Source organism: Mustela nivalis (assembly GCF_964662115.1).
Source record: "Mustela nivalis genome assembly, chromosome: 1".
Taxonomy (NCBI): Eukaryota; Metazoa; Chordata; class Mammalia; order Carnivora; family Mustelidae; genus Mustela; species Mustela nivalis.
This window is the reverse complement of record NC_139020.1, coordinates 195,312,568-195,337,594: the sequence shown is the minus strand read 5'-3', so window position 1 is coordinate 195,337,594 and position 25,027 is coordinate 195,312,568. Positions and strand designations below refer to the sequence as shown.

Here is a 25,027-nt window from a genome sequence, read left to right as displayed (position 1 = left end):
TTCAAGAGCTTCCGGCCCAGGACTAAAGCGCATGCGCCTTGCTGCGGGCTGACGTCCAAGGGCGGGTGGGACCAGAAGAGCCTTCTCTGTGTTTGCGGTCTTTAGACGCTGGGAGGCGTCAGAGATGCAGGGTTCCTTGTCTCCGACGGTGACTCCTCCCCATCGGGGGCTGGAGCCAGGATGAACCATCCTGGCACGAGATAGCCGGGAGGAATCTAGGCTGCCCGGAGAAGGGGAGGCAGTGTCTGCAGCTGGGCCCAAGGTCACTGGGCAACCGGCGGACACGTATTGCGTGCCTCAGGCCAGACAAGCGGCGCTAAGGACGCGTCAGTCCCCTGGGCTGCTCTGGCTGTATCCTGATCAAGTGTCCACCGGTCCGTGGGACAGGCTGCTGGCCTCCGCCTGCCCAGCCTCTGACTCACTTGACTGGTGGCCAGATAGCTGGAAAACCACACCCCCACCCCGCGCTGCCCCTGCTTCTATCTCTGGCATTTGTAGGGAAATCACTCCGCAAGTCATGCCTAAGTTTACAGAGGGTTGCTAGAGAAGGCCCTAGAACTGCAACTGCTGTGGGGGTCCTGATACTAGACCTGTGGCTGCCATCTCTCCCAGGTCCCTGCTTCTCTTAGGTGAGTGCTCTGTGATCCTACCTACAGCCCTCTGCAGGGCAGGGCAGGGCAGGACCAGGTGTGACTGGTGCTTGCCCTAGGACAGTTCAAGGCCACTGGTCTCAGACCCTGACTGGCACCCCAGAACTTTTGGACCCCTTGGGAAGGGTTTCTGGGCCACTGGGTACCAGTGGGTACCACTGGGTACCAAGTTCTACAGGGACAGATCTGCCCCAGGAGTGTGGCTCTTGGGAGCGGCTGTCCACTCTCCTCCATAGTTGGGATGACTCAGCCCAGTAACCATGCCAGGTCCATCTGAGTCAGCTGAGAAAGGGAGGAGCAGGCAGTAACCAGAGGGAGGAGGAGCCCAGAAGCAGGAAGAGGTTCTCTTTTCACTTTCCCTCCCTCTTCAGAACACTGGATTGCTAGAGGGTAGGGAACCATTCTTCCTTGCCCCGAGGGCAGACTGGATGGGGGTCCTGGCCTGGGTCTTGTAAATGGGAAAGGGAAAGGGGACTGATGCAGAGAGCTGGTTTTGTTTCTGGTCTGGGTCAGGGAATGGGGAAATGGGAGGCAGTGGGAGGGTGCTGTCACCAAAGGGCAAACCCAGACAGGGGCAAGTTGGTATTATGCCAGTCAGGTGGGACGCAGAGGCCATGAAGCCTGAGGGTCCCCTCTGTGCCCCAGAAGAGCCATGGCTCCAAAGCGCAAGTCCCAGGTGCCACATGAGGGCCCTGACAAAAAGCAGGGGCGGCAGGGGGCAGAGGAGGAGGACAACTTCCGCTCCACTGCCGAGGCTCTCAGAGCTGCACCCACAGAGAAGCACACAGTTCGAGTGGACCCAGCATGCCCACTCAGCCACAGCCCCGGAACCCAGGTAAGCTGTAGTCTCCATCCAGAGTTGGCGCCTACTCCTTTCAAATACACTCACACCTGTTCCCCTCCTCACTGGGGCTTGGATCTGGCCAGGTAGCTCAGGGTCCCAAGTAAGCTGTGTCCCCCCAAAAGACCCCAAAGGTCAGGTAGAGCTATGTCCTATTATATCCAGGCAGGTCGTTTCTGCTCTTCAGACTCCAGGGCAAGACCCTGAGCTTCTCCAGCCTCCCCTGCCACACTTAAGGCAGGACTTTGACCCCCTCAGTCTTCCCAGGACTCACCTATATCCCCTAAAGCAGCCCCACAGGGCCATGTCCCCCTGAGATCCCTTGCATGGAAGGGCTGTATTCCTGTGAGACCCCCCAGGGAAGAACCAATGTCTCCTTCTGATTCCCTGACATACGGCACACCCACGTCCTTCTAGAACTTCCCCCAACTGCCTGAGTTTAATCATGTGCCCTCAGATCGGGTCCCCCAGGGCAGAACCATGACACCCTCAAGGCTTCCCTGACAGAGGCTTCTCTGATGCCTTCAGTGCCACCTGAGTCCTGTCAGCATCAGACCCCTGTCCATGTGCAGGCAGGTACCCTGTCCCACCCAAGGGCAGCCCAAGCGGGCCTGCCCTCCCCACGCCCCTCTGGCCCTAGGTGCATGAAGACTATGCCTGCACCCTCAACCAGACCAACATTGGAAGCAACAACAACAAGTTCTACATCATCCAGCTGCTGGAAGAGGGGGACCGCTTCGCCTGCTGGAACCGCTGGGGCCGTGTGGTAAGTGCCGCCACCTTCCTCCCCGATACTCTCCTTCTCCCCACCTCTCCCTGCTCGACACATGCGCCCTGCTTCCCAGTGTCTCCACAGCTTACTTGGCTGCTGACTGTACCCCCTTTCCACCTGTGACTGCCCCGGAGGCTCTTGGCACGGGGCCCCGCTGAGCAGAGGCCCACCAGTGCTCATAGCCAGCCGGTGGTAGGCACATTCCTGAAGGCTGTTGGTTGCAGGGAGAGGTGGGCCAGTCAAAGCTCAGCTACTTCAAGTTACTGGAGGATGCAAAGAAGGACTTTGAGAAGAAATTTCGCGACAAGACCAAGAACAGCTGGGTGGAGCGGGACCACTTTGTGGCCCACCCGGGCAAGTACACGCTCATCGAAGTGCAGGGAGACGATGAGGCCCAGGAAGCCGTGGTGAAGGTGACATGGCCAGGAGGGTGGCAGGGCCTGGGACAAGGGAGGGGACTGGTAGGAGAGACCCAGCCAGTTAGCTTCTACCACTATCCAGTTGTGTGACCTTAGGCACAGACCTCCCCTCTCTGGCCTCAATCTGACCGATCTTTCTCTAATGCCAGGCTCCGCTCTGGCTATGCCCTGCTGCTCCCACCATCCGTGGCCTTTCCCCCTAGGTGGACGGAGGCCCAGTGAGGAGCGTGGTGCAACGTGTGCGGCCCTGCTCCCTGGACGCGGCCACGCAGAAGCTCATCACCAACATCTTCAGCAAGGACATGTTCAAGAATGCCATGACCCTCATGAACCTGGGTGAGGGGAGAGGGGCCAGGCAGGGTGGCGGGGGCGCTAGGAAACCCGATCTGAGGGGACATGATTAAACTCGGGCCGTTGGGGCCAGGCAGGGCGGCGGTGGGGGAGCAGGGCTGCAGGGCTGAGTGTCCCCCGGCTCTCTGCCCACCCCACCCTCAGATGTGAAGAAGATGCCCCTAGGGAAGCTGAGCAAGCAGCAGATCGCACGGGGCTTCGAGGCGTTGGAGGCCCTGGAGGCTGCGCTGCGAGCCCCGGCGGATGGTGGCCTCAGCCTGGAGGAGCTGTCCTCCCACTTCTACACCGTCATCCCCCACAACTTCGGCCGCAACCGGCCCCCACCCATCAACTCCCCTGAGCTCCTGCAGGCCAAGAAGGACATGCTGCTGGTGAGGCTTGGGGGGTCGGACAGGCAGTGGGGCAGACGGACAGACGGGGCAAAGGAGATGGAGGGGACAGATGATCAAGAAGGCCCAGGGAGGTGGACGGAATGGGTAGCCGGAAGGACAAGGGAGGGGAAGGCCAGACTGATGGATGGGGTGGGGTGCACAGGCGGACAGACAGGTGGGGTGGCCACCATCCCAGTCATGTGGGAGGGAGGATGCTGGCAGTCACGTGGACCCACAAGCCGCCTGGGCCCATCACTCTAGGTGCTGGCGGACATCGAGCTGGCCCAGACCCTGCAGGCGACCCCCGAGGAGGAGAAGGTGGAGGAGGTCCCACACCCACTGGACAGAGACTATCACCTCCTAAAGTGCCAGCTCGAGCTGCTGGACCCAAAGGCACCCGAGTACAAGGTGGGCCCGTCCCCCAGAGTCACTGTCCCTCTGCCCATCCGCCCTCCCGGTATGCAGGGGAACGGCCTGCCCTGCCCTTGGCCTTCTGTCCCTATGCCCACAGGGCCTGAGGAGAGCTCTGGGACCAGAGGTGACAGTAGGGGTCTGTCCACATATCTCCCACCCTCAGCAGCCAGCTTCTGCTTTTCCTGCAGGTGATCCGTACCTACCTAGAGCAGACTGGCAACAGCTACAGGTGCCCGGCTCTTCAACACGTTTGGAAAGTGAACCGAGAAGGGGAGGTGAGGGAGAGTCCCCGCCAACCCATTTTCCTCACTACCTGCCCCTTACGGAGATGACCTTGGCTTATATGCCCATCAGCATGTTGGGCTGGCAACTCATCAGCTTCTCCCAGGCCCAGGTCTTCTTGTGCACGCGTGTGTGAGTGTGTGTGATTGGCAGGAGGGGCCCTGGGCCTCAGTCACACCCTCTGAATGGCAGGGAGAAGCATCTGAGCTTGGATAGCGTGACCCTCCCTGTTCCCCCCCACCACCCCCACCCCAGGGAGACAGGTTCCAGGCCCACTCCAAGCTGGGCAACCGGAAGCTACTATGGCATGGCACCAACGTGGCCGTGGTAGCCGCCATCCTCACCAGTGGGCTCCGTATTATGCCTCATTCCGGCGGCCGCGTTGGCAAGGGCATCTATTTCGCCTCAGAGAACAGCAAGTCCGCCAGCTACGGTGAGCTTATCCCACAGGGCCAAGACCCCAGCCAGCCTGGGACACGTGGGGGAACTAGCACTTACACAACTCACAGTGGATCCAGGAGAGGAATCTTTGAGTGGCTTGACCAGAGCGCTCAGCGGGGCATCCTAGGGACCGGGGGCGGGGCAGGGCGGGGGACTCAGAGGAAGTACAGCTGCACAGAGACAGGTGAAATGCCAGGACGAGCTTGCCAGGCACAGGTGGGGGTGAGGAGGGGTGGTGAAAGAGGAGGCTTGGAAGTCAAGGAGCTAGGAGGTGACACAAAGCCTGAGGGGCTACAGCAGGTCAGGACCTCTGCACACAGCCTGATGATAAAGATCTGAGCTATTGCCTGGGGTGTGCAGGAGCAAGGGTGGGCAGGAATGATGTTCTAGGGTATCCAAGGTTGCCTAAGACCAAGGGGTCCACCAGGAGGGAAGAGGAGCCTAAGAAGGAGTAGAGGGTGGTCTTGGGAGAGCCAGTACAAGAGGGGTCCCAGGGTAGGGGGTGGAAGATGCCACTGGAAAAATCAGCAGAACATGGCAGAGAGAAAAGGCGTCTCCCTTGGATTTGGTCACTGGGAGCCACTGCTGACTTTGGAGTGGGGGGCAGGGGCTGCAGCCAGAACAAGAGGGTGTTTTTAAGGCTGCAGGAAGAGTGGACAGTTTTCTGGGCTGGGTCAACAAAGCCAGAGGAAATAATAACTCAGCAAAGTAGGGGCCAGATAGGCAGGTAGGAGGACCAAGCTCTCCATGCTGAGCTTCCCTGGGCCCCCCAGTTACTGGCATGTCCTGTGGAGCCCACCAACTTGGCTACATGTTCCTGGGGGAGGTGGCACTGGGCAGAGAGCACCACATCACCGTCGATGACCCCAGCTTGAAGCAGCCACCCCCTGGCTTCGACAGTGTCATTGCCCGAGGCCACACAGAGCCTGGTGAGTCCCGAAAACCTGGCCTATCTGAGGATAAAGGCCTGGGGCTGAGCTAGGGGACCAGGATGCCTTTAGGAAGGAGGTGGGCAGGGAGGGGGCTGTGGAGAGGGGGAGAAAGAAGCAGGCTTCCTTACTAATCATTTACTTTATGGCTGGGTAAACATTTGATGCTTCAACATATCACTCCTGAGCATCCAGGAGGGCTTCAAAGAAAAGGTGTCAATCACTGAGCATTAAAAGGTAAGTAGACATTTCCCAGGCAGAGAAATGGGGCAGATATTCCAGGCAGAAGGCCCAGCCTATGTGGTGGTCTGGAGATTGCAAGGTGGGAATGAGCAGGTGTTCCCCGTGGCAGAAATGGACAGCATAAGGGGCAGAACTTACTGGTAAGGCCAAGGATTGGGGACCCTTGAGTCACCCATGGCCCTTGCTGTGCCTTGCAGATCCAACCCAGGACACGGAGCTGGAGCTGGATGGCCAGCGAGTAGTGGTGCCCCAGGGCCGGCCTGTGCTCTGTGCAGAGTTCAGCAGCTCCCGATTCTCCCAGAGCGAGTATCTTATCTACCAGGACAGCCAGTGTCACCTGCGTTACCTGCTGGAGGTTCACCTCTGAGCTCGCTGCCTAGTCCTGTCCGCAGGGTCTGCTGGCAGCTAAACCATCAGCCTTAACCTTCCTGCCCACCCTTGGTGCCTCCAGATCTCCCTCTTGTGTCCCAGACAATGATTCCTTCCCCAGTCCTTGCTGGCCCTGGCATTGCCATGGTCCCAGATTCTCGCCTCCTAAGGTCATGGGTGTGATGGACTGCTGTTAACTGGGGCACAGGCACAGCCACCTGTTCAAGGTGGAGGAGCACAGGCTGAGAGTGGGTGGAATCCCACATCCACCTGGGCTGTCCACCTTGACCCAGATCATCTGTCTGAGAGGTGCGAGCACCAGGGGAGGCTGAACTTCAAGCATATATAGCAAGTTTATTAAATATTATATCCACTCACTCCCTGACCTCCGCTTGTCTGTGCCACAGCTGCACTAGACATGGGCCTCCTTCTCTCACTGGGGACCCACCACAACACAAAGCACTCCAGTCCCACTCTAGGGAGCGAGCAATCACAAGGGTGATGTGGGACATGGACACACACACACCCCCACACACACACACACACACACATACACACATGTCCATCTACGTCCATGTCTGCAACACCTGGCCTCTTGATCATTGAACCTTCAAAGGGGACGCTGACCAGTTTAGAACTATTGGATATTTGGGGACCCACCTGGTGATTCTGCCTTTTAGCCCAGACAGCTTGGCAAATCAAACATTCTTCAGGTCTTGGCACCGAACACCCACATGTGTCTTATATGCGACCGTTATTAACAAGTTTGGCATATAGCCAAGGGGTACCGCTCTACAATCATGACAGACACACCAGCCACCCCCTCCCAGGTAACCCTAGCCCCAAATGGGAATATGGGTACTGGAGAGCAGGTCCGGGTCTGATCTGGGATCACACACTGCATTTAGTTGTTATGCCTCATGTCTAAAACCATTCCCGGCCCTTCTTTTCCCTTCATAACTTTGACATTTTGATATGAGAGGGGACAGACTAGTTGTACAGAATATCTCGAGATTTGGGTTTGTCTGGTGTTTGGTCATGGTCAGTTTCGCGCATTGCATTTTGGGCAGGAATGTGACCTACGTGATGTGTCTTTGGGGCAGTATACCCACGGGGACAAGTCCCATTCTCGGTCGTGTTAATTTCGATCTCTCGTGACATCCACCAGCTGTCTCCACCTGAAAGTCAACCATTTTTCCTGTTTGTAATGAATCCGTAAACCGTGGGAAAATATTTTGAGATGTAAGCGCCCTGTCCTTCCTCAATTTTCACCCACTAGCTTTAATATTCATCGATGATTTTTAACTGAAATAGATGACTTAAATCAATTTTTGCTAAGATGGTTGCAAACGGTAGTTACCTAACTCCCTCATCTCTTTTATATTCATTAATCACTATCCCCTTTCTTCATGACCCATATGGACTTGTGGATTCTTATGCAATGGGTTATAATCCATTACTGTAATTATTCTGATCTTCAAAATGTCCCAGATTTTGCCAGCAGAAGGTTTTTTGCGCTGACTCTCAGATCTACATCATTTTTTGAGCACTTCCTTCCTTTCTGGCATCACAAAATGTTCCAAGCTCATCTCATGCAAACCTGAAATCAGCCATTTCTCCGAGGAGCCCTGGTTCCCTAGAGCAGGAAATGGTATTTAACATCCAAGATTTGGGCAGTAGGTACGTTCCTTGGGACTGCGGTGTCATTGCTTTCAAGGCCTTGTAGCAAAGAGAGCCAGCATATAAGTATATGTAAATAAGGGAACACATCTATCCATGTCTATTTCTCCAATTCCAGTCCAACACTGGACTGGAGTCTAGTCCAACAGAGTTCTTCCCTTCTCCCCCAAATCTATACTTAAAATGCCTCCTTTCTGTCACAGGAACAACCTTGGTTTCCATCAACCTTAATATATTTACTTACTGCTTAATCCCCCACACAAAGGAGTTTCAGAATTACTACATCCATACCATTGTGAAAACCGAAGTTTATAAGCTGAGCTCATGATGTACTGAATCTTTCTTAAGACTTATCTTTTCAGCTGAAGGTCAATGGTCAAAGGCACAGTTTGGGCACAAGTTCAAATGTTACTTGGATGGGCCATTTATTTCTCTTCGGTATGGTTGTTCTACACTTGAAGTATAGGGAGGTTCATTTGTTTCTGTTTATAATTAACTCTTAGGGGGTTTTCCTCGTCTTCTTTGATGGGTTTTTCTCAATACATAGAACATTGACATAGTTCCAGAAAGTCTAATCTTTCGGACAGAAACTTGTGCTCACAAGAGTGTCCTCCTCAAGCCTTTCGCTCCATTCCCACCCACCTGCTGTAGTTTCCGGTTTACCCTTCCCACGTTTCTTTTTTTTTTTTTTTAATCCTTCCTGCATTTCTTTGTGCAAATTAGAACAACACAACAATGACGATGACAACAACAAAACACCAAAACAAAACAAAAGCAAAAAACCAAAAAAAAAAAAAAGCTACAAAACGTCCTATTATCCCCCCCCATTTTTAACTTAGTTGGAATACTTCAGAGGGAGCATAAACTCTCCGCCCCGCCATAGTCTCCATCCCTGTCGCCTTCCCCCTGTCCACTCTTCTCATTTGCTATTCCCACTTGGTCCTGCTGAGCCCTCCCCAGGCCCCGGGGGCTCAGGCGCTGTCCCAGGCCTGCAAGCCCAGCTGGGCAGGGAGAAGAGGAAAATGGGAAGGCACTGGATTTCCCCTTATTCTGGACCAAGACCTCAAAAATCCAGCTTCACCTCCTAGAGACGAAAGCCCACGTTTAAGTTGTGGCCAAGCACAGAAATGGTGCCTGTGTAGACAGAGCCCAGGAAGCAAGTGACCTGGGTTCCAGGTACAACTCAGCTGTGTGATCTGGGACACATTCCTTATCTCTCTGGACACCAGCTTTCTCATCTGAATAATGGAGAATTGGACCAGGCCCTTCAAATTCCAGCAGGAAAGGAGTCAAATCTGGAGGCCGGTGCCCTGGTGGCTACCACCTAGTTCTGTACAATGCTGATCGTGTGCCCAGGGTGGGTTCTAGGGTCCCAAAAACAAAATCCCGGCTCTCGGGGACCTACAGGCAGGGACAGCAGGCTCTAAACAAGCACGTGCAGAGAGCAGAAATTCACTGAGTGGGGAAAGTGCCCCGAAAGAAAAAGAAAGCAAGGTAAAGAATTAGTGATGGGAAGGCGGGGGCATTTTAGGAAAGATGGTCCCTAATGGCCTCCTCTCTCAAGCAGCACCCTGAATTAGGTGAGGGACCAAGAAGTCCTGGACAGATCTGAGAGAAGCGTGTTCTGACAGAGGAAACAGCACACATGGGAAGATCCTGAAGGGGAAACCAGTTTGAGCTACTGGAGGACCAGCAAGATGACTGCTATAGCTTGGAAGTACAGTCAGCAAGGACTGTGAGGTCAGAGGCGTGGAGAGAAGGCCACCTGAGCACCGAGGAGCTGAGACTCTAATCTGATGATGGGAAGCTCTTAGAGGGATGACAGCAGGGTCATGACATGATCGGATTTGTTTTTAAAGGGAACCACTTTAGCTACTCCATGGCGAGTGGACTGGAAGGTGTGTCAGTCAAGATCCAGTCAGCGGGGAGGTGGGTGGGGGATGGGGTAGCTGGATGATGGGCATGGAGGAGGGCACGTGATGTAATGAGCACTGGGTGTTACATGCAAATGATGAATCCTTGAACTCTACCTCTGACGTTAATAACACACCATATGTTAATTAACTGAATTTAAATAAAATATATTTTTTTAAAAATCTGGTCAGCAAAGCTGAAATCACCCTCGGGATTCCAGACAAGGGGAATCTGATAGAGGAGAAAAACTGAGCTATCAAAGGGGATAGTGGGATGAGCCAAAGATTAGCAAAGATTAGCTGCTACCACCCTTGGGCTGGAAGGATAATTGGAAGGCAGTGGTATTCCACTGTGCAGAGGCCCGGGTCTCCCTGCAGACCCCTCGCCACAGAGGGGACTGTCTGAAGGAAAGAGAGGCTGTCCTCCGCAGAGGTAGACCCAGAGCCCCAGGCTGAGCATGAGAGGGAGAATACCTTGGCTTCCTCCCTCCTCCCACCTTCCAGTCATCCGCTGGTAACTTCTATTGGCTGAATATGTCCAAAAACCAATGGCAAAGGAACCTGGGAAGTACAGTTCCCTGGAGGGCAGAGCACTGGGAAAGACTGGGGAGGGGTCTGGGGACAAACAGGCAAATGACCAGAATAGGGTGCAGACGCAGAGGCCAGGAGACCAGTAGGGAGGATGCTGAAGTGGGTCAGTGTGAGGTGGTGGTGGCTGGGACCATGGGAGTTGTGGTAGAGCAACGTGACCGGATTCACAGATACTGATGGATTGGGTGTGGGGCCTGGGAGAAGGGAGGCATCCGTGAAAACTTCTGAGATGGAGGTTGCTGAGCTGGGGGAGATTGCCAGGAGCATGTCGGGGAGGGCTCAAGAGTCATGGTTCTGTTTTGGACATGGGACATTTACGGGGCCCGATAGTCAAAGTACTAAGGGAGACGATGGAGAGCCTGGGGAGAGAAAGGAGCTTCAGACACAAGCCAAGCCATCAGGGTATAGGTGGGGTGTTGACAAGACACTGGGTGACTTCATATGCCCCACTGGAGTCACATGGCTTTCCCTGAGCCAACCACGTTGGCTGTGGAGGATGTCATACACGGACTGCCCAGGACTAGGTTTTGTGCCTTATCAGGAGAACAGAGGGTAGGGATCTTGCCCACCCTAATCATAAGCTCTGAGCGTTGGGGATGGGTGGTTTCCTAAAGAAAACTTAGGGTGCTCCTAGCAGAAGGGGACTGGGATAAACAGTTAGCAAACAACAAAAAGGATTAAAAAAAAAAAAAAACCAGGATAAACTGTTAGCAAACAGCAAAAAGAATACCCAACAAAACACAGCAGTCAAGGGGCACCTGACTGGTTTAGTAGGTAGAGTATGTGATTCTTGTCCTCGGGATTATGGGCTCAAACCCCATGTTGGTTATAGAGCCCACTTTAGATAGATAGATATGTAGATAGATAGATAAAAAGTACTCAGCAAGACATTAAAAAACCCCAGCAGTTTGAGATGGTTAACTACACATAGCGTGGTGGGCATTTTATAATGTATAGAATTGTCGAATCACTATGTTGTACACCCAAAGTTATCTGTAATATTGTATGTCAACTATACATCAATTGAAACAAAAACTGTGGGCTGCCTGGGAGGTTCAGTCAGTTAAACGTCTGTTTATCCCAGGACCCTGGCCATGATCCCGGGGTCCTGGGATGGAACCCCATGACAGGCTCCCTGCTTAGTGGGGAATCTGCTTCTCCCTCTGCCTCTGCCCCTCACTGCCCCCTGCCCCCTGCTTGTGTTCCAGGTCTCTAGCAAATAAATCAATAAAATCTTTAACAAAATAGAAAATAGCTGTTTCCCCAAAGCCTACTTTCATTAACTCTACATGGTATCATGAAGGACCTATTCTGTGCCAAGCTAATCTGGGTTGAAAGCCTGCTATGCGCCAAGGCCTATGATTTTTCCCCCCCTCACCTTACCTAGTTTCCTCTCTGAGACAACTAGCCCTCCTGGAGCCCTCCCTGCTTCAGCACTTGTCTCGCTGGTACCTCAGTTTCCCCTCAGGACAAAGGTTGAATGATCTGATTACTCCCGCTGATGGAGATGAGAGGGGAGAGCATGTGGGGGGCTACTTCCCACCACAGGGAAAGACAGAGCAGGGTGGGGCAGACTCCAAAGCCCACATTCTGATGTCCTCAGACTAGACTCCAGCCTGTGCCTGCTCTGGGCCCCCCTCCAGAGGCACCCGAAGCACTTCCACAGCACAGCCTCCCACCAGCAGCTGGCAGCTGCTAGGACCCAGGGGGCTGGTGCCAGGCCCTGCTCCTCCCTTGCCAGCTCTGTGTCTCTAAAGGGCAACAGCAGAGTGTCAGCCAGTACCATCTCCAGCAGAGGCTGAGTTGCTGGGACAGAGGAGAGAGCTGAAGTCCCAGTCTTGCACCTCTCCATGGAGCCGGCCAAGCCCCTGTGAGAGGATGGCAGCCTGGGCAACGGAGCCAGCGCGGCGGCTGCCTCTGAGGCGAAGGGCCAGAGGAGCAAGGGACAGGTGATGGGAAGGGGGGAAGGCAGATGCTCCGTTTCCCTCTCTGCAGCCCAGCACGGGGTGAAGCCTGAGGGGTGAAGCCTGAGCGCTCGAATGGCCAACACCACAGGGCTGAACACCTCAGAAGTCGCAGGCTCAGTGGGGTTGATCCTGGCGGCCGTCGTGGAGGCAGCAGCCCTACTGGGCAACGGCGCGCTGCTGGTCGTGGTGCTGCGCACACCGGGACTGCGCGACGCGCTCTACCTGGTGCACCTGTGCGTCGTGGACCTGCTGGCGGCCGCCTCCATCATGCCGCTGGGCCTGCTGGCTGCGCCGCCCCCCGGGCTGGGCCGCGTGCGCCTGGACCCCGCATCGTGCCGCGCGGCGCGCTTCCTCTCGGCGGCGCTGCTGCCCGCCTGCACGCTCGGGGTGGCGGCGCTCGGCCTGGCGCGCTACCGCCTCATAGTGCACCCGCTGCGGCCCGGCGCGCGGCCTCCGCCGGGCCTGGTGCTCACCGCTGTGTGGGCCGCCGCGGGGCTGCTAGGCGCGCTTTCCTTGCTCGGGCCGCCGCCCGCGCCGCCCCCGGCCCCCGCGCGCTGCTCGGTCCTAGCGGGCGGCCTCGCGCCCTTCCGGCCGCTCTGGGCGCTGCTGGCCTTCGCGCTGCCCGCCCTCCTGCTGCTCGGCGCCTACAGTGGCATCTTCCTCGTGGCGCGCCGCGCGGCCCTGCGGCCCCCGCGGCCCGCGCACTTCTCCCGGCCGCGCTCCGACTCTCTGGATAGCCGCCTCTCCATCCTGCCGCCGCTCCGGCCTCGCCTGCCTGGGGGCAAAGCCGCCCTGGCCCCGGCGCTGGCCGTGGGCCAGTTTGCAGCCTGCTGGCTGCCTTACGGCTGTGCGTGCCTGGCGCCCGCCGCGCAGGCTGCAGTGGCCGAGGCGCCCGTCACCTGGGTGGCCTACTCGGCCTTCGCGGCTCACCCCTTCCTGTATGGCCTGCTGCAGCGCCCCGTGCGCAGGGCACTAGGTCGCCTCGCCCGTCAGGCGCTGCCCAAGTCCCCGAGGGCCTGCGCTCCGCGGACCTGGCACCTGCGAGCGCTTCTGCAGCACCTCCGGGGACGGTCAGAGAGCCCTGCCCTGGGCCCTTCCGAAGCACCAGAACGAGCCCCAGATTTGCCAAGAGGGGAGAGCCTGAGCATGCCGGGGGCCACCTGAGAGGAGATGGGTCTCCCATGCTGAGCTGAGACTGGAGAAAGGATGGTAGTATCAGGAGCCCATCCAACCTCCTACACAGTTCCCGGCAGGTGTCCTGCCTGGATTCCTGGCTCTGGAACCGGGGAAAGGGGGCCTGCAGCCTACCAAGAGGCTTCTGGGAGATAGGAATCCTGGGTTCTGGATCCCTACTCTGCAGAGTCTTGTATACCCACCTACCCTTAGCCAGACCCGTGTTCCCATCTGTATCCTGGACTGTCTCTAAGGGCTCCTTCAGCTTAGGTGGTTTGGACACTCACAGAGAGTCCCCAGCCCAAGGAAGGAGAGGAGGTGGGCTGAACCATGAAGAGGACCCTAAGGGCTTACAGCCAAAGGGATGGACGAAGCAGGGCAAGATCTAGGTAACAGCCACAGCAGGAGGAACCAGTGGAGAGACACTCAGAAGGACTTCCCGACATCTGCACCAGGAAGAGGTGGGACAAAGATACTGGAACACCTCTGCCAGCCTCTGAAATTGCCCAGAAGGCAACTGGATCAGTGCGGTGCCAGAGGCAGGAGGCTGGACAACAGGACGCAGAAGGGCCCTGAAGCCCCAGAACTGGCATGTGAAAGGGGCCAAGACCCAATGGTGGATTCACAGATGGGGTTCTCTGGGGACTCGGCCACACCCATTCTCTGGAGGTTTTGCCAACACCCACAATGTTTCACAGCTTCCTGGTCTCTGAGAATATTTATTCAAAAACAGGGATTGAAAAAACTGTACAGAGTGTCTGCTGCTGAGAATTCGGCCCCTGCCTCCATGCCACTCCCCCAGCTGCCGGCAGGGTCCCTCTTTGGGTTGCCCTCTGCCAAGCCCAGCCAGTCCATTCCAGTCAAAAGAGTATCAGTGGAAGCAGCAGGAATCTGCAGGGAGGTGGGGAGAGAAGCATGGCCCCCAGCCACCCCCACCCCCTGGCCCTCCACCCTGCTCCCCACAGGAGGGCCAATAGGCTGGGAAGCCCTAAGGGATGGGGAGTGCATGAGTGACCCTCTGAAGTGGGGGCACTAAGGATGCTCCCTGCATCCAAGCATAGAGCTACAGGGGGTGGAGCCCCGTACCCTGGGGCGGCTGCGGCTCCCGGACCCTGGGCCAGAAGCTGCTCCCACTCCAAGAGGAGGAACTCCCACAGACCCGGGCTGGGTGGGGGGGGGTGCATCCATGCGTCTGGGCATTAGTGGCATTTGGGACCCCAGGGTGGAGTCTCCTTGGGCAGGGAGGGTGCAGAGGCAGCCCCCTACCGGTGGTCCTGCCTGCCCCTGCGCCTGTGCCTCAGCCGGCCTCAGTAGGGGGAGAATTTCTGCCGCTCAGCTTTCTTGCTCCCATTGGCTGCTGCCATCTTGGCAGTGTAGGCCGCCAAGCCCGGCGGCGGCCCTGGGGAGGCAGGTGGCAGAGCCAAGAAGGGCACAGGCTTGAGGCCGATGAAGTTGGAGAGGGAGATGGCATAGGGTGTGCCCAGCAGGCCTGGGGGAGCTGTGGGCAGGGCCGTCAGGGGCGGCGAGAAGGGGGCAGGCAGGTCTGTGGGGGCTGAGCCGGGCGTCCCCCCAGAGGTAGACTTGGCCGTTTCTAGACTGGAAAGAGGGATATGGGGGGAGATGAAGGGAACAGTGGAGGTAAGAGAGGGGCAGTAAGGGTGAATATGGGGGAGATTAGATGAGAGGCAAAGAGGAATCAAGAATAATGAATGGTGAGGGGATACTGGGGCGGGGGATGGGAATGGCAGAAGAGTAGTGATAAGCAGGTATGGTACTCAGTGAGGGGAGATGGGGGGGGGGGTTGAAACCCGGGGGAAAGAGACAGGGACAAGGGAAAAGGTGACACAAGGGACAGGTGTGGAGGAGAAGATGGGGCCACATGGAGTGGGTAAGGCGAGGGTTTGGGGAGACAGAGGACGTACCCAGACAGAGACAGAGAAGGGAGATCAACTCTCCCCACCCCAATCGTGCCTTTTACAGGCACTTGAGCCCTGTGACCTGGACCACTCCTACCCCACACTCACCAGGCAGTGATGAGGTACTGGGCCAGGGCGATGGAGACAGGGGAACCAGTGATGGTCACGTGCCTCTCGCCAGCACCTTCCGCTTGGTTCCCGATCTTGATATGTGCCCCTGACATCTGTCGGATCTCACTGATCTTGCTGCCCTGGCGCCCGATCACGCAGCCAATCAGCTGTGGGGAGAGTGGAATTCAACCCTGGGCCAGGCCTAGACCCCAGGAACCACCCCCACAAACCACCCCATCCTCTGCTCACATCATTGGGAACCAAGAACTCCTGTGAGCTGGTCTGTGTGCCGGGATCCAGTCCTGGGAGGGAGGAAAAGAGGGATTGGACATGGCGCTGGGCCTTTCCTGCCTCCCCACATACACTCCCAGTGGGGTTGCCCCTGCCTCCTTCTGCAGGGCCGCTCACCTGGCACCATGCTGGGGGAGGCAAAGGGGACTGCGTGGCCGGAAAGCTGCTGGAGCTTGGTGACCTGTGCCAAAGAAGAGGGTCAGGAGTCAGAGGAAGCCTGGTTTCGGAAGGGGTCCCTGGGGCTATGGTTACTCACCTCAGCGGGGGCCACAGCCCCATACTGACCCTGGACGGAAAAGCCCTGTGAGGACAAAGTGGGGGAAAGAGGGTGACTGTGACAAGTCAGAGCAATTTGGCCAATCACTCCTCCCCCCGTGCCAGCCCCCAAGTCCTTCTTCCGGCCCTCCCCCCACCTCAACCCCCTTCTACAGGAATGCTTCCTACCCATCCTACTGTCCCACCTCACCTGGTTGGCAGAGAGAAGGACGGTACCTAAGGACAGGCTCGGATGATATGGGATAGTAGCTCCTTTGGGTGGGGACTGGAAGGCACAAAAGGGGGAGGCCCTATCAGGTCCCTCCCTGGCCCCTCTAACCTCCCCAAGGGCCCTGTGTTCCCAAGACCCTCACTATGACCCCCAGGTAAATGCATCCCAACATTCTGGAGCTCTCAGTCCATCCCCGAAGCCCAGCCTGGCCTCCAGCTGGTGCCACAGGTATAGGGTTAGGGAGCCTGACAAGGCCGGGTGGCAGGCCCATCCCCGTCCCCTCTCCCTGCATCAAGGAAGCACCTCCAGGATAACAGCGCAGATCTGGCGCACACACAGGATGATGGCATCAGGCACCCCGGACACGGTGACAGCACGCTCTGTAGAGTTGGGGAGCAGGTCTCCTGCCACCTGTACCTGGGCCCCCGTGGTCTGCAAGCAGAGAACAGGGACCACTTCTTGCTACCCTCAGAATCCAGGCCAGGGCTGCCCAGGCTTTGAGCTCCCCAGGGGACAGGAAGCCGTGAGTCCGGGGAAGGGTAGGATTCCCTGAGGGTGGTATCCCCCTTCTCCTCACTTCTCGGATCTCCTTGATCTTGGTGCCAGCCTTGCCAATCAGTGAGCCACACTGGCTTGCAGGAATGACGAGGCGCAGGGTCACCGGAGGCCTGGAGACATTCCCACCATTTGCAGGAGCGGCACAAAGGTCCTGGGCAGGAAGACTGTGGTTTGGCTCTCCATGCCCCTGCTGCTCCCCCTCCCATGGGAGAACCTGCCTGCTGGGGTGTGAAGGGGAGAAGCCCTCCCCAGGTCCTACCCTAATGAAGGAACCTGGCCCACCCTGGGTTTGGCCTTCCCTGCCACCTGCAGCCCCTGTGTGGAGCCCCAGCCCAGGGAACCACTCCCAGCCTCCCAGCCCACCAGCCACAGACCTCATCCAGCTTGAAGGCGATCATGGAGACCGCATGGAAGACAGCCGCTGTAGACCCTGTGATGGTGGTGATGCGTTCGGGGCAGGAGCCCTCAGAGATGGTGATCCGGGCGCTGCTCTGCGGGGACACACAACGCCAGGCGGTGGGGCTCCTTCTCCACTTCCTTGCCAGGAACCTGTCTGCCTGCCGCCCTACCAGGCCCCAGCCCACCACTGGAAACAGCTACCTTCCAAGGGCACTCATTACTCATCCCAAATAGTGGGGAGCAGGGAAAAAGGTGGGGCAGGGATCTCCCCTCCCCTCCAAACCAGATGCCCTGGGCAGCTCTCCCAAACTCCAGCCTCACCTGCTCCCGGATTCGCTTTACAGTCTCTCCTTTCTGTGGGAGAAAAAATACGGAATGGCTCTTAGCAGGAGAGGTCACCACCTCCGGACGGCCCGGGGCCTCAGGTGGAGGTCCGCACAGAATAGAACTGGGTACCTACCTTCCCGATTATGCTGCCGACCTCCTGCAAAAAAGACAAGAACACAGTCAGGGGGAGTGGTGCCCCAGGCCCAGCCCAGGCCACCAGGATGGGGAATCTAGCCGAGACAGGACACAGGAGCTCACATTCCTGGCCCGCCCTGCCTGGCTGTGCCCCGCCCCCACTCACCTTCCCGTGCATCAGCATCCGCAGGGTGAGGGTGATGCTGAGCTCTGGCTCCTCCTCCAGCCCCGCATCAGAGCCGCTCATCCTGTCAAGCGGGGCTGGGGCCACAGCGGCCTAGGAGTGCGTCCACGGTGCCTGGCGGCTCTGACGGGGGCGGGGGCGGGGGCAGGGGTAGGGGGTGGACAGTGGAAGAAGGATTAGAGGGGAGCTCCCATCTCTTTTGGGTCCCCTGCCTTTACATGGGGACCTCAGTGTCAGACTGACCAAATTCCCACAGGAGACAGCGTAGACCCCTGGTTTCAAGTGTCACCCTGATTGATGCCCTTGTGTGCCACTCACTTGCTGTGTGACCCTGGACAGCTCATTTCATCTGCCCAAGGCTCCGCTTCCCCCCTACCCCATCCACAAGAAGAGACTACCAGGTCCTACCCCGAGAGTCATGAGAATTAGAACAAGCTGAACACATATGTGGGAGGCAGCCAGTCGCCATGGGTCTCCTTCCCTCCTTCCCTTTCCCCATGTACATTGGAAGAAAGAATTAACCAGGAGACCTATGGGAGTCTGGGGTGGGGACTCCTCTCCAACCTCTTAGAAGAGGAGGCCCCTGGAACTGGGCCTTGAAAGCATGATTAAGTTTGAAAAGTGAATTCAAATAAGAAGCATTTGCATCCAGGGACCACAGCCTTCCCCCCACCCCTCCCCACGAGAACATGGGGTTACAGCTGGCCAGGAGGCTGGAGCAGCCATGGGGAGCCATGGGGAGGCCTTGAAAGGAGGGTAGAAGTGAAAAGAACAAGGTTCTAGAAGGGTCCTCTTGCCCCAGCCTTCCCCTTGCCTGGCAAAGGCTTGTGGGGAGTGGGGCACAAGGGCAGGGAGCCCCAGGTCTATGGGGCCGGTCAGTAAAGCAGAAGATCCCTGCAGACAGCTGTGAGCAGAGTTCATTCAGCACGTAGGGGCGAGGGGGCGTGGTGTCAGGAGACCAGCAGTCTGCACAGGGCTGCTCTCCTGCTGGCTGCAGAGGTAAGAAGTGGCCACATTCCCAGTCTGGAACACTTTCCACTGTACCAGAAAAAAGGCCGCTGGCTCCTGGTCTCAATTTCCTCACCCATGAAATGGAGGGAATGCTTCCCCTAGGGACTGGGTGATGGGTAAGAAAGGGATTTGGGGGCTGGGAAATGTCAAGGCCGTTAACTGACAGAGGAAGGAGGAGACAGAGATTAGCTTCTGGGATTAACCCAGCCGCCAGCCCTCCCTACCCGACCCCTTTTCATGCCCCAACTTAATCCTGAACCTTAATCCTGCTTGGAAATCCCTCTCCTCCAGTGGCTGTCTCCCACCAAGGCTCAGCTTTGATGGGAACTAACAAGGGTACCAGAACCCAAGGAAGAAAACGGAGTGGGACCAACTGGTGCCAAAACTAAGCCAAGGCCAAGCCCTAATCCCGCAAATTCCTTCTGCCCAGGAGGGCGTGGGAGCCAAGGATGCGTGTGCCTGCCTAGAGCACTCTGGAGACCTCTGGGCACCTTCTTCTTCAGCCCCCTGCCCTCTCCTGAAATGAAGGTCAAGCGTGTGGAGCACTGTCCAGGTCCCCTCTTTGGGACCCCTTGCTAGCCAGAGCTTGGGCATGGAGTAGGAAGGGGGTGTTCCCAGCCTGGCTTTCTCAGGAAGCCCAAGGAAACCACTGTATGACATGAAGCCTGTTCCTTCATCTGTACCATTGGGTGACAACGCTGTTCCCTCAAGCCCTAGGTAACTTGTATCCCCAGCACCTGCTCCTCCCTCTGCTTGAGTACTGTCCAGAGGCTCTCGAGAGGTCAGAGGTCAACAGTGGATACAGGGACTGGGCTCTGTGAGCATCCTGGCCAACCTCGTGCTGGCTGCCCTTGCAAACATTCCCCCAGCTGCACGCACTTCCTCCAGCAAAGCACTTGTGATGACGTGCTTAGTTTCTGTCTCCCTGGACAGCCAAGCCCGGGAGCCCCTTAGAGCAGCAGCCAAAGCCGCCACCTTCTCCTTGTGTCCCCAGAGCTCAGGCCAACAGCCAGACGGGAGAAGGTGTTCCGAACATAATGGTTAGCTGAACAGATGAATTCACCATACAGAAGGGAACCTGATGCCAACAGAGGGTCTCTAACCTGCCCAAGGTCACAGAGAAGTGGGCAATGGTGGGACCAGCATGGTCCTACCTGCTAGCTAGGGGCTCTGGCTACCACAGGCCTCATCTCTCTCCCCTTTCTGGCTGTTCCATCTGGGTCTGTCAATCCTCTTCCTGGAGGGAGGTTCTTCAAAGGTGGGGAACAGGCTTTAGTAGTTCCTAAGACCCCTGCCTGGCTAGTACGTGGGGGTCATGCTTGGAAAGGACTGACAACTTGCCCAAAGCCATGGCCTTAATCTCCAGAATGTTCTGAGGCTCACAAGCTCCTCTGGAGTAGTAACCAGTGGAGGATCTGACACTGTCCCCATACCATTTCCCCATCGCCTTTGGGGTCATAAGCCTCAAGGAGAAAAGGGCAAAGGGGCTAGAATGTGGCCAGAACTAGAGTTCCTGCCCTGAATAAGATACCTGGGTCTGCAGCAGAGCCCACTGCCCCGAATTTCATGGTGACCTTGGCCAGGCCTTCCTCTGACCTGGACCTCAGTTTACCCTCCCGTGCTATTTATGTATATGTATGGGACTGGAGGGAGAGGGTGTGTGTACTGGTGCTGGTCCCTCTGTGTCCTTCCTGTTCTGAAGGACCCTCAAGATCTCTCCTGTTTTTAGGAGAGAACAGGAGTTCCTGACACAGGTCTCCCAAATTATTCTCCTAGGGACCCTAAGAACAAGCAGCCCTATTTGGCATGCTGGCTCCCCTCCTCCCCTCACCAGAGTTCTCAGGGAATCATTTGCTGGTGGGCCCTGGGTCCCCGCTGGGCCACCTACACGGCAGCCACACGTCATGCCACACTGACCTCCAGCTCACCTCTGGGGGTGCCCAGCCCCCTCTGGTCAGCAGGGCTCCCTGGCAGAACACACCAAGCTCAGACTAGGCCTCTGCCTCTGACCTCGGGTGTTCCCTCCTGCTCCCTAGGCCCCCTCCCCAGACCCAGTGCCCACTCCTTCTGTCCCTGGCTTCCTGCCACTCAGGCTGGAGGGGGCGGGGAGGGGGGTGACAGCTGTGTAAGCGATGGCGGCTGCCCCTTCCTGCCCCTCCCCCCCAGCTGTCTCTTTCTCATGACAGCTGCCCAATCAAAGGGCCGGGGGCTTAGCCAGCTCCCCCCCACATGCAGGGATCAAGTGTCCACCCTGGCTTTGTTCTGGAGCAAGAACAATCCGGGGGAGGGGAGGGCTCCTGGGGCTAGGCAACTCAAGTGGACTGGCCCGCCTCTTGGGGGATTCCCTTGGCTCTGCTCGCCAGCCTCTGGACCAACCAGGCCTTATAGACCCACCTGGGGTAGGGAGAAGGTGGTGGGGGGTGGTCTCCAAGTTCATCTCCCACCTCATATCCCCCAACATCCCCCTTAGCACCATCAGGCTCCAACCTAGCAGCCTCCTACTCCTAGTCCAAAAGCAGCCATACAGGCCACACCCAGTGATGCTGGGGAATGGCTCAGGACATCAGAGGAAGCAGGGTGTGGCAGGAGGTGGACACTGGGCATGGGGAGATCAGTACTGAAGAATCCTGAACTCCGCTGCCTGCTCCCTTCTCTGGGTGTGTGCCCCCTTCCTGATTACCCAGCCCTCCACAAGAAGTGCCCTAGTATCCTCCGACCCATGCACCCAGCCTCTCAGCCTTATAGCCTCCCAGCATTCATGCCACCTTTTGGGAGAGTCGGCGGGAAGGAGAGGCCTTCAGGGAGCAGTGTGGGGTCCATGAGTTCCACCCTCTGGTTTCCCAGCCCAAGGCTGTCCTACAGACTCAGTGCGAAGCAGCAAAGGGAAGCGCTGACAAGTTGGCTGGTGCCAGAAATGCCACAGTCTCCTTAGAGCATCATTCAGCAACCCCTCAAGAGTCCTTACAGCCAAAGGAAACTGAGTCAGGCCCAGGCCAAACTGTACTCCAAGAGAAAGGACACAACTTCTTGGTTGTGTCCCCACCCACTGACTGGTACCCATCCCCTCACTGCCTCACCCAACTTGAAAAAGTTCTCTAGCTTTGATTTTCCATGCTGGAGACAGATCATTCTGCCACTACAGCCATCTTTGGCTCCCCAGTACCTAAGGAATAAAGCTTGATCACCACAGACAGGCACTCAGGGTCCCTCATGATCTGGCTGCTGTCAGTTTCTCTTGTCTCATTTCTACCCCTTCCCCTCTACACACCAGGCTGCAAAACACGTCTAGTACCTCCAGGCCTCTGGACCTTTGCCCCGGCTCATTCCAGCTTGAAATGCCCATCCTCCTCTGTCAAAATCCCTCTCAAATGCCACCTCCTCTGTGAAGTCTTCCCAACCTTCCAAGTCAGATATAATCACTCAGGCCTCTGTGCCCCAGCTCAGTTCAAAGGAGCCCTAACAGGCATTTTTCAAGCCTATCTTTCTATTATCCAGGAGGGTAGGAGTTCCTCCAGGAGGGCGGGAGCCAGAACCATGTTCACTCTGTGTGTAGAGAAGGGCCTGGAGGCGTTAGGGACCTGACATGGGGCTGAGGGTCCCAGGAAAGCAGAGAGGATGGTGAGAGAAGATCCAGGGCATGGGGGACCAGCCACATGGGAGATTCAGGATCTGCTGGGACAGAATTCCCAGTTCCCATTCCTCAGTACCCCCAGCCCCTGCTCCTGCTGTTTCTTTGGGTCTAGGGGCTCCGCAGTCATGTCACTGGGGTAGGGGATTTGTGCAGTGCTTTGAGACTCTTAGGGGCCCAGAATGGGTTTCCTCATGTGGAAGCGAGGCTGGAGGAAGAGCTGGGGAGTGGCACGGGTTTCACCAAGTCAGAACCCGAGGCCCAGAGAGGGAGGTGCTTGTTTATAAGGCTGCATGAAAGGCAACTGGCGGAGCTGGGAGAACAGGGGTCCACCTGTGCGGCTCAGAGCTCTTTTCTCAAGAGGTCAATGCCATGGGGCAATGGTGATGGAAGCTGGAGGGGAGGGGGGCAGGGATGGGAGCAGGGAGGGTGGACAGAGCCTGTCTGGGGACACAGGGTGGGGCAAAGCCAGCCTCCCTGTGGCCTGGGCCTGCCAGGGTGTGTGGGCCGCCTGCTCCCAGCCCCCCACCCTGAGCATGCAAGAAGAACAATCCCCTTGTGTTTGGGCAGCCTGAGCCTGCATGCTGATGAAGGCTGGGGGGTGGGGGCTGGGATGGGGGTGCTTTGGAGGTTGATGGGGCTCCAGGGCCCAGAGGGAGTAGGGGACCTTCAGATGGGAAAAGTAGGGTCCCAGATGCTGGCCCTGAAGGAATGAGGGTAACCCCAGGAAAGAGTGAAGGCTAGAGCTAAGATTTAAGCTCCTGGAGAGTCCCTGGGGTCTGAGGGCTCTTTGTAGGAGAAGGAGGGCCCTTAGGGACACATGCCCTGTTGGTCCAGCATGAAGGTAAACATTGTGGGTTTGGAGGGGACCAAGAGCCCACATTCTGGGAGGAGGGAATGCAGCTGGCCCTGGGTGCATCCCCTTGAAGACCACTCCCCAGGGAGTTGGAGCCGGGCGGAGCACTGGGTGCCACAGGTCTCAAGATGGCGGGCCTGGGATAGGGGAGTGAGGAGGTGGGCACCTCCCTCTCCTGGCCAGGCAGGCATGAGGGCCAGGCTGAAGTGAGTATCCAGAGACACCCCCTGCCCCCCAGGACTTCAGCTAGAAGCTAGGTCAGAGCTGAGGGGCTGAAGAGTCACAAAGCCTAAGGGACCACTCTTAGTCCCCAACTGTCATCTCCACACACCCCTAGTCTGGAGGTTTGTCTGCCTGCTCCCCCCACCACGCCCCAACCAAGGACTGCAGAGAATGGGAAGGGGTGTGTGCTGAGCCAGGAACTGCAGGGGAATGGCTGATGGGGATAGGGATGGAGCAGAACCAGAACCCAAGGCAGGAGGTCGAGAGAAAAGCAGGTCCAAAGAACAGAAAGAGCAGGTGGGATGTGGGCCTCAAATCTGGGGTCTCGGGTCCAGGAGGGCCCTCCCTGGTGCTGGGGGCTCCTCGGGCAGAGCAGCGCCCCCCACCTGTGCAGGCCTGGGCCCGTGTGGGACAGGGAAGCGTGTTCCTCTCAGTCTCCCAGTATCCCAAAGCGGGACCCCGGCCTGTAGACTCCGGCGCGGGCTCCCCGCCCCCCCGGTCGAACCCCCAAACTTTGAGGCCCGCGGTGCCCCGCCCGGCCCGCGCCCTACCTCGCTGGGGCTGTCCTGCGGCGGCGGCGGCGGCAGCGGCGGCGCGGCGGCTGGGCCGCTCAGTCCCACATTGTCCCCGGGAGAGGCGGCCGCTCACAACTGCGAGTGACATCAGCTGCGAACAATGAGGGGTTTGACAGGCGCGGAGCCCGGCCGGCCCGGAGCCCGGCTCCGCGCCCCCCCCCACCACCCCCCGGCCCGCCCGGCCCGGCCCCTCCCCGCCCCCTCCCCGGATCCGATTACAGCGCGGCGGGCCCGCCCCAGCCGCCCCAGTGCCGCAGCCGCCCGCCCCGCCCCGCGCGCCGCGGTGCGCCCGGAGCGGCGGCCGCTTCCGGGAGGGCTGGGGCGACCCTCCCCCGGCAGCTCGTCCCGCCGCCAGCGCCCGCCCAGCCGCGGTCCCCCGGCGCCGCGCCCGGCCGCGAGCCCCTGCGCTCTTCGCCTGACGGAGCCGCCCTCCGGGAGCCTCCGCCGACCCCCCGCGCCCCCATCTCGGCCTCGGGCCCGCCGCCAGGCCCCGCGCTGCCCGGCTCCGGCTCGGATCCCTCGGAACCCCGACTTCTGCCCTCCGCCCGGCCGGGTTCCCAGCTCTGCTCGCTTCTGCGCCACCCATCCCCTCGCGGGGCTCTCCCCCAACAAGACCCGCGCCCCTCAGCCACCCACGGCTTCCGCGAAGCCCGGCCCTTGTCCGCCCGGGACAGGCTACCGGACCGGCTGGAGGAGGGGCCTGAGAGCGGTGTGATCCCTTGCACCCCGCCCCGCCATTCTCCCAAAGCTACCCCCAGATTGCCTTTTGGGGGCTAGGGTCGCAAGGGCCGCGGCGCAGTTATGTACTCGGCTAGAGAATGGGGGGAGTTGTACGGTCCCCAAGCCCTCTCCCTCCCCCACCGTACCCTTTGGGGAACAGATCTACCTCCCCCTCTCCTCGGTAATCGGCTCAGCCTGGTC

At 58.1% G+C, this 25,027-nt stretch overlaps 3 protein-coding genes across 7 annotated transcripts; 2 read left to right on the top strand and 1 right to left on the bottom strand.

Annotated features, from left to right (window-relative positions):
* The first annotated feature begins 45 nt into the window (after positions 1 to 45).
* PARP3 (poly(ADP-ribose) polymerase family member 3) lies at positions 46 to 6,456 on the top strand. Of its 4 annotated transcripts, none has more exons than XM_082690081.1 (11): positions 46 to 629; positions 1,296 to 1,485; positions 2,132 to 2,257; positions 2,488 to 2,676; positions 2,886 to 3,018; positions 3,178 to 3,404; positions 3,666 to 3,812; positions 4,007 to 4,093; positions 4,356 to 4,533; positions 5,315 to 5,470; positions 5,911 to 6,456. In XM_082690081.1, the coding sequence occupies exons 2-11, from the start codon at positions 1,303 to 1,305 to the stop codon at positions 6,078 to 6,080; spliced, it is 1,596 nt and encodes a 531-aa protein (XP_082546207.1). In that variant the 5' UTR covers positions 46 to 629; positions 1,296 to 1,302; the 3' UTR covers positions 6,081 to 6,456. The 4 variants fall into 4 exon arrangements, with proteins under 4 accessions (XP_082546207.1, XP_082546209.1, XP_082546208.1 ...); XM_082690083.1 differs by having other exon boundaries at positions 488 to 629; positions 1,299 to 1,485; XM_082690082.1 differs by lacking the exon at positions 46 to 629 and adding an exon at positions 959 to 1,040.
* Positions 6,457 to 12,036: 5,580 nt separating this feature from the next.
* Positions 12,037 to 14,156, top strand: GPR62 (G protein-coupled receptor 62). The gene has a single exon (XM_082701953.1). It carries the CDS (start codon positions 12,306 to 12,308, stop codon positions 13,395 to 13,397), a length of 1,092 nt encoding a protein of 363 aa, XP_082558079.1. The 5' UTR covers positions 12,037 to 12,305; the 3' UTR covers positions 13,398 to 14,156.
* On the bottom strand, positions 14,106 to 24,197 carry PCBP4 (poly(rC) binding protein 4). Of its 2 annotated transcripts, none has more exons than XM_082701873.1 (13): positions 24,083 to 24,197; positions 17,797 to 17,937; positions 17,629 to 17,652; positions 17,490 to 17,522; positions 17,144 to 17,260; positions 16,789 to 16,920; positions 16,515 to 16,643; positions 16,191 to 16,265; positions 15,981 to 16,025; positions 15,842 to 15,905; positions 15,683 to 15,735; positions 15,431 to 15,600; positions 14,106 to 15,002 (listed from the first exon to the last, which is right to left on the bottom strand). In XM_082701873.1, exons 2-13 carry the CDS (start codon positions 17,875 to 17,877, stop codon positions 14,714 to 14,716), a joined length of 1,212 nt encoding a protein of 403 aa, XP_082557999.1. In that variant the 5' UTR covers positions 17,878 to 17,937; positions 24,083 to 24,197; the 3' UTR covers positions 14,106 to 14,713. The 2 variants fall into 2 exon arrangements, with proteins under 2 accessions (XP_082557999.1, XP_082558000.1); XM_082701874.1 differs by having other exon boundaries at positions 14,106 to 14,805.
* Positions 24,198 to 25,027: the final 830 nt, after the last annotated feature.

Excerpts from the sequence above, each read along its gene's own strand:
- PARP3 (XM_082690081.1), top strand. The coding sequence starts at position 1,303 with ATGGCTCCAAAGCGCAAGTCCCAGGTGCCACATGAGGGCCCTGACAAA. Across the intron at positions 2,258-2,487 it reads GGAACCGCTGGGGCCGTGTG|GGAGAGGTGGGCCAGTCAAA; the intron begins GTAAGTGCCGCC and ends TGTTGGTTGCAG. Across the intron at positions 4,094-4,355 it reads AAGTGAACCGAGAAGGGGAG|GGAGACAGGTTCCAGGCCCA; the intron begins GTGAGGGAGAGT and ends CCCCCACCCCAG.
- GPR62 (XM_082701953.1), top strand. The coding sequence starts at position 12,306 with ATGGCCAACACCACAGGGCTGAACACCTCAGAAGTCGCAGGCTCAGTG.
- PCBP4 (XM_082701873.1), bottom strand. The coding sequence starts at position 17,877 with ATGAGCGGCTCTGATGCGGGGCTGGAGGAGGAGCCAGAGCTCAGCATC. Across the intron at positions 15,736-15,841 it reads CTCCCCCAGCATGGTGCCAG|GACTGGATCCCGGCACACAG; the intron begins GTGAGCGGCCCT and ends CCTCCCTCCCAG. Across the intron at positions 15,601-15,682 it reads AGTTCTTGGTTCCCAATGAT|CTGATTGGCTGCGTGATCGG; the intron begins GTGAGCAGAGGA and ends CTCTCCCCACAG.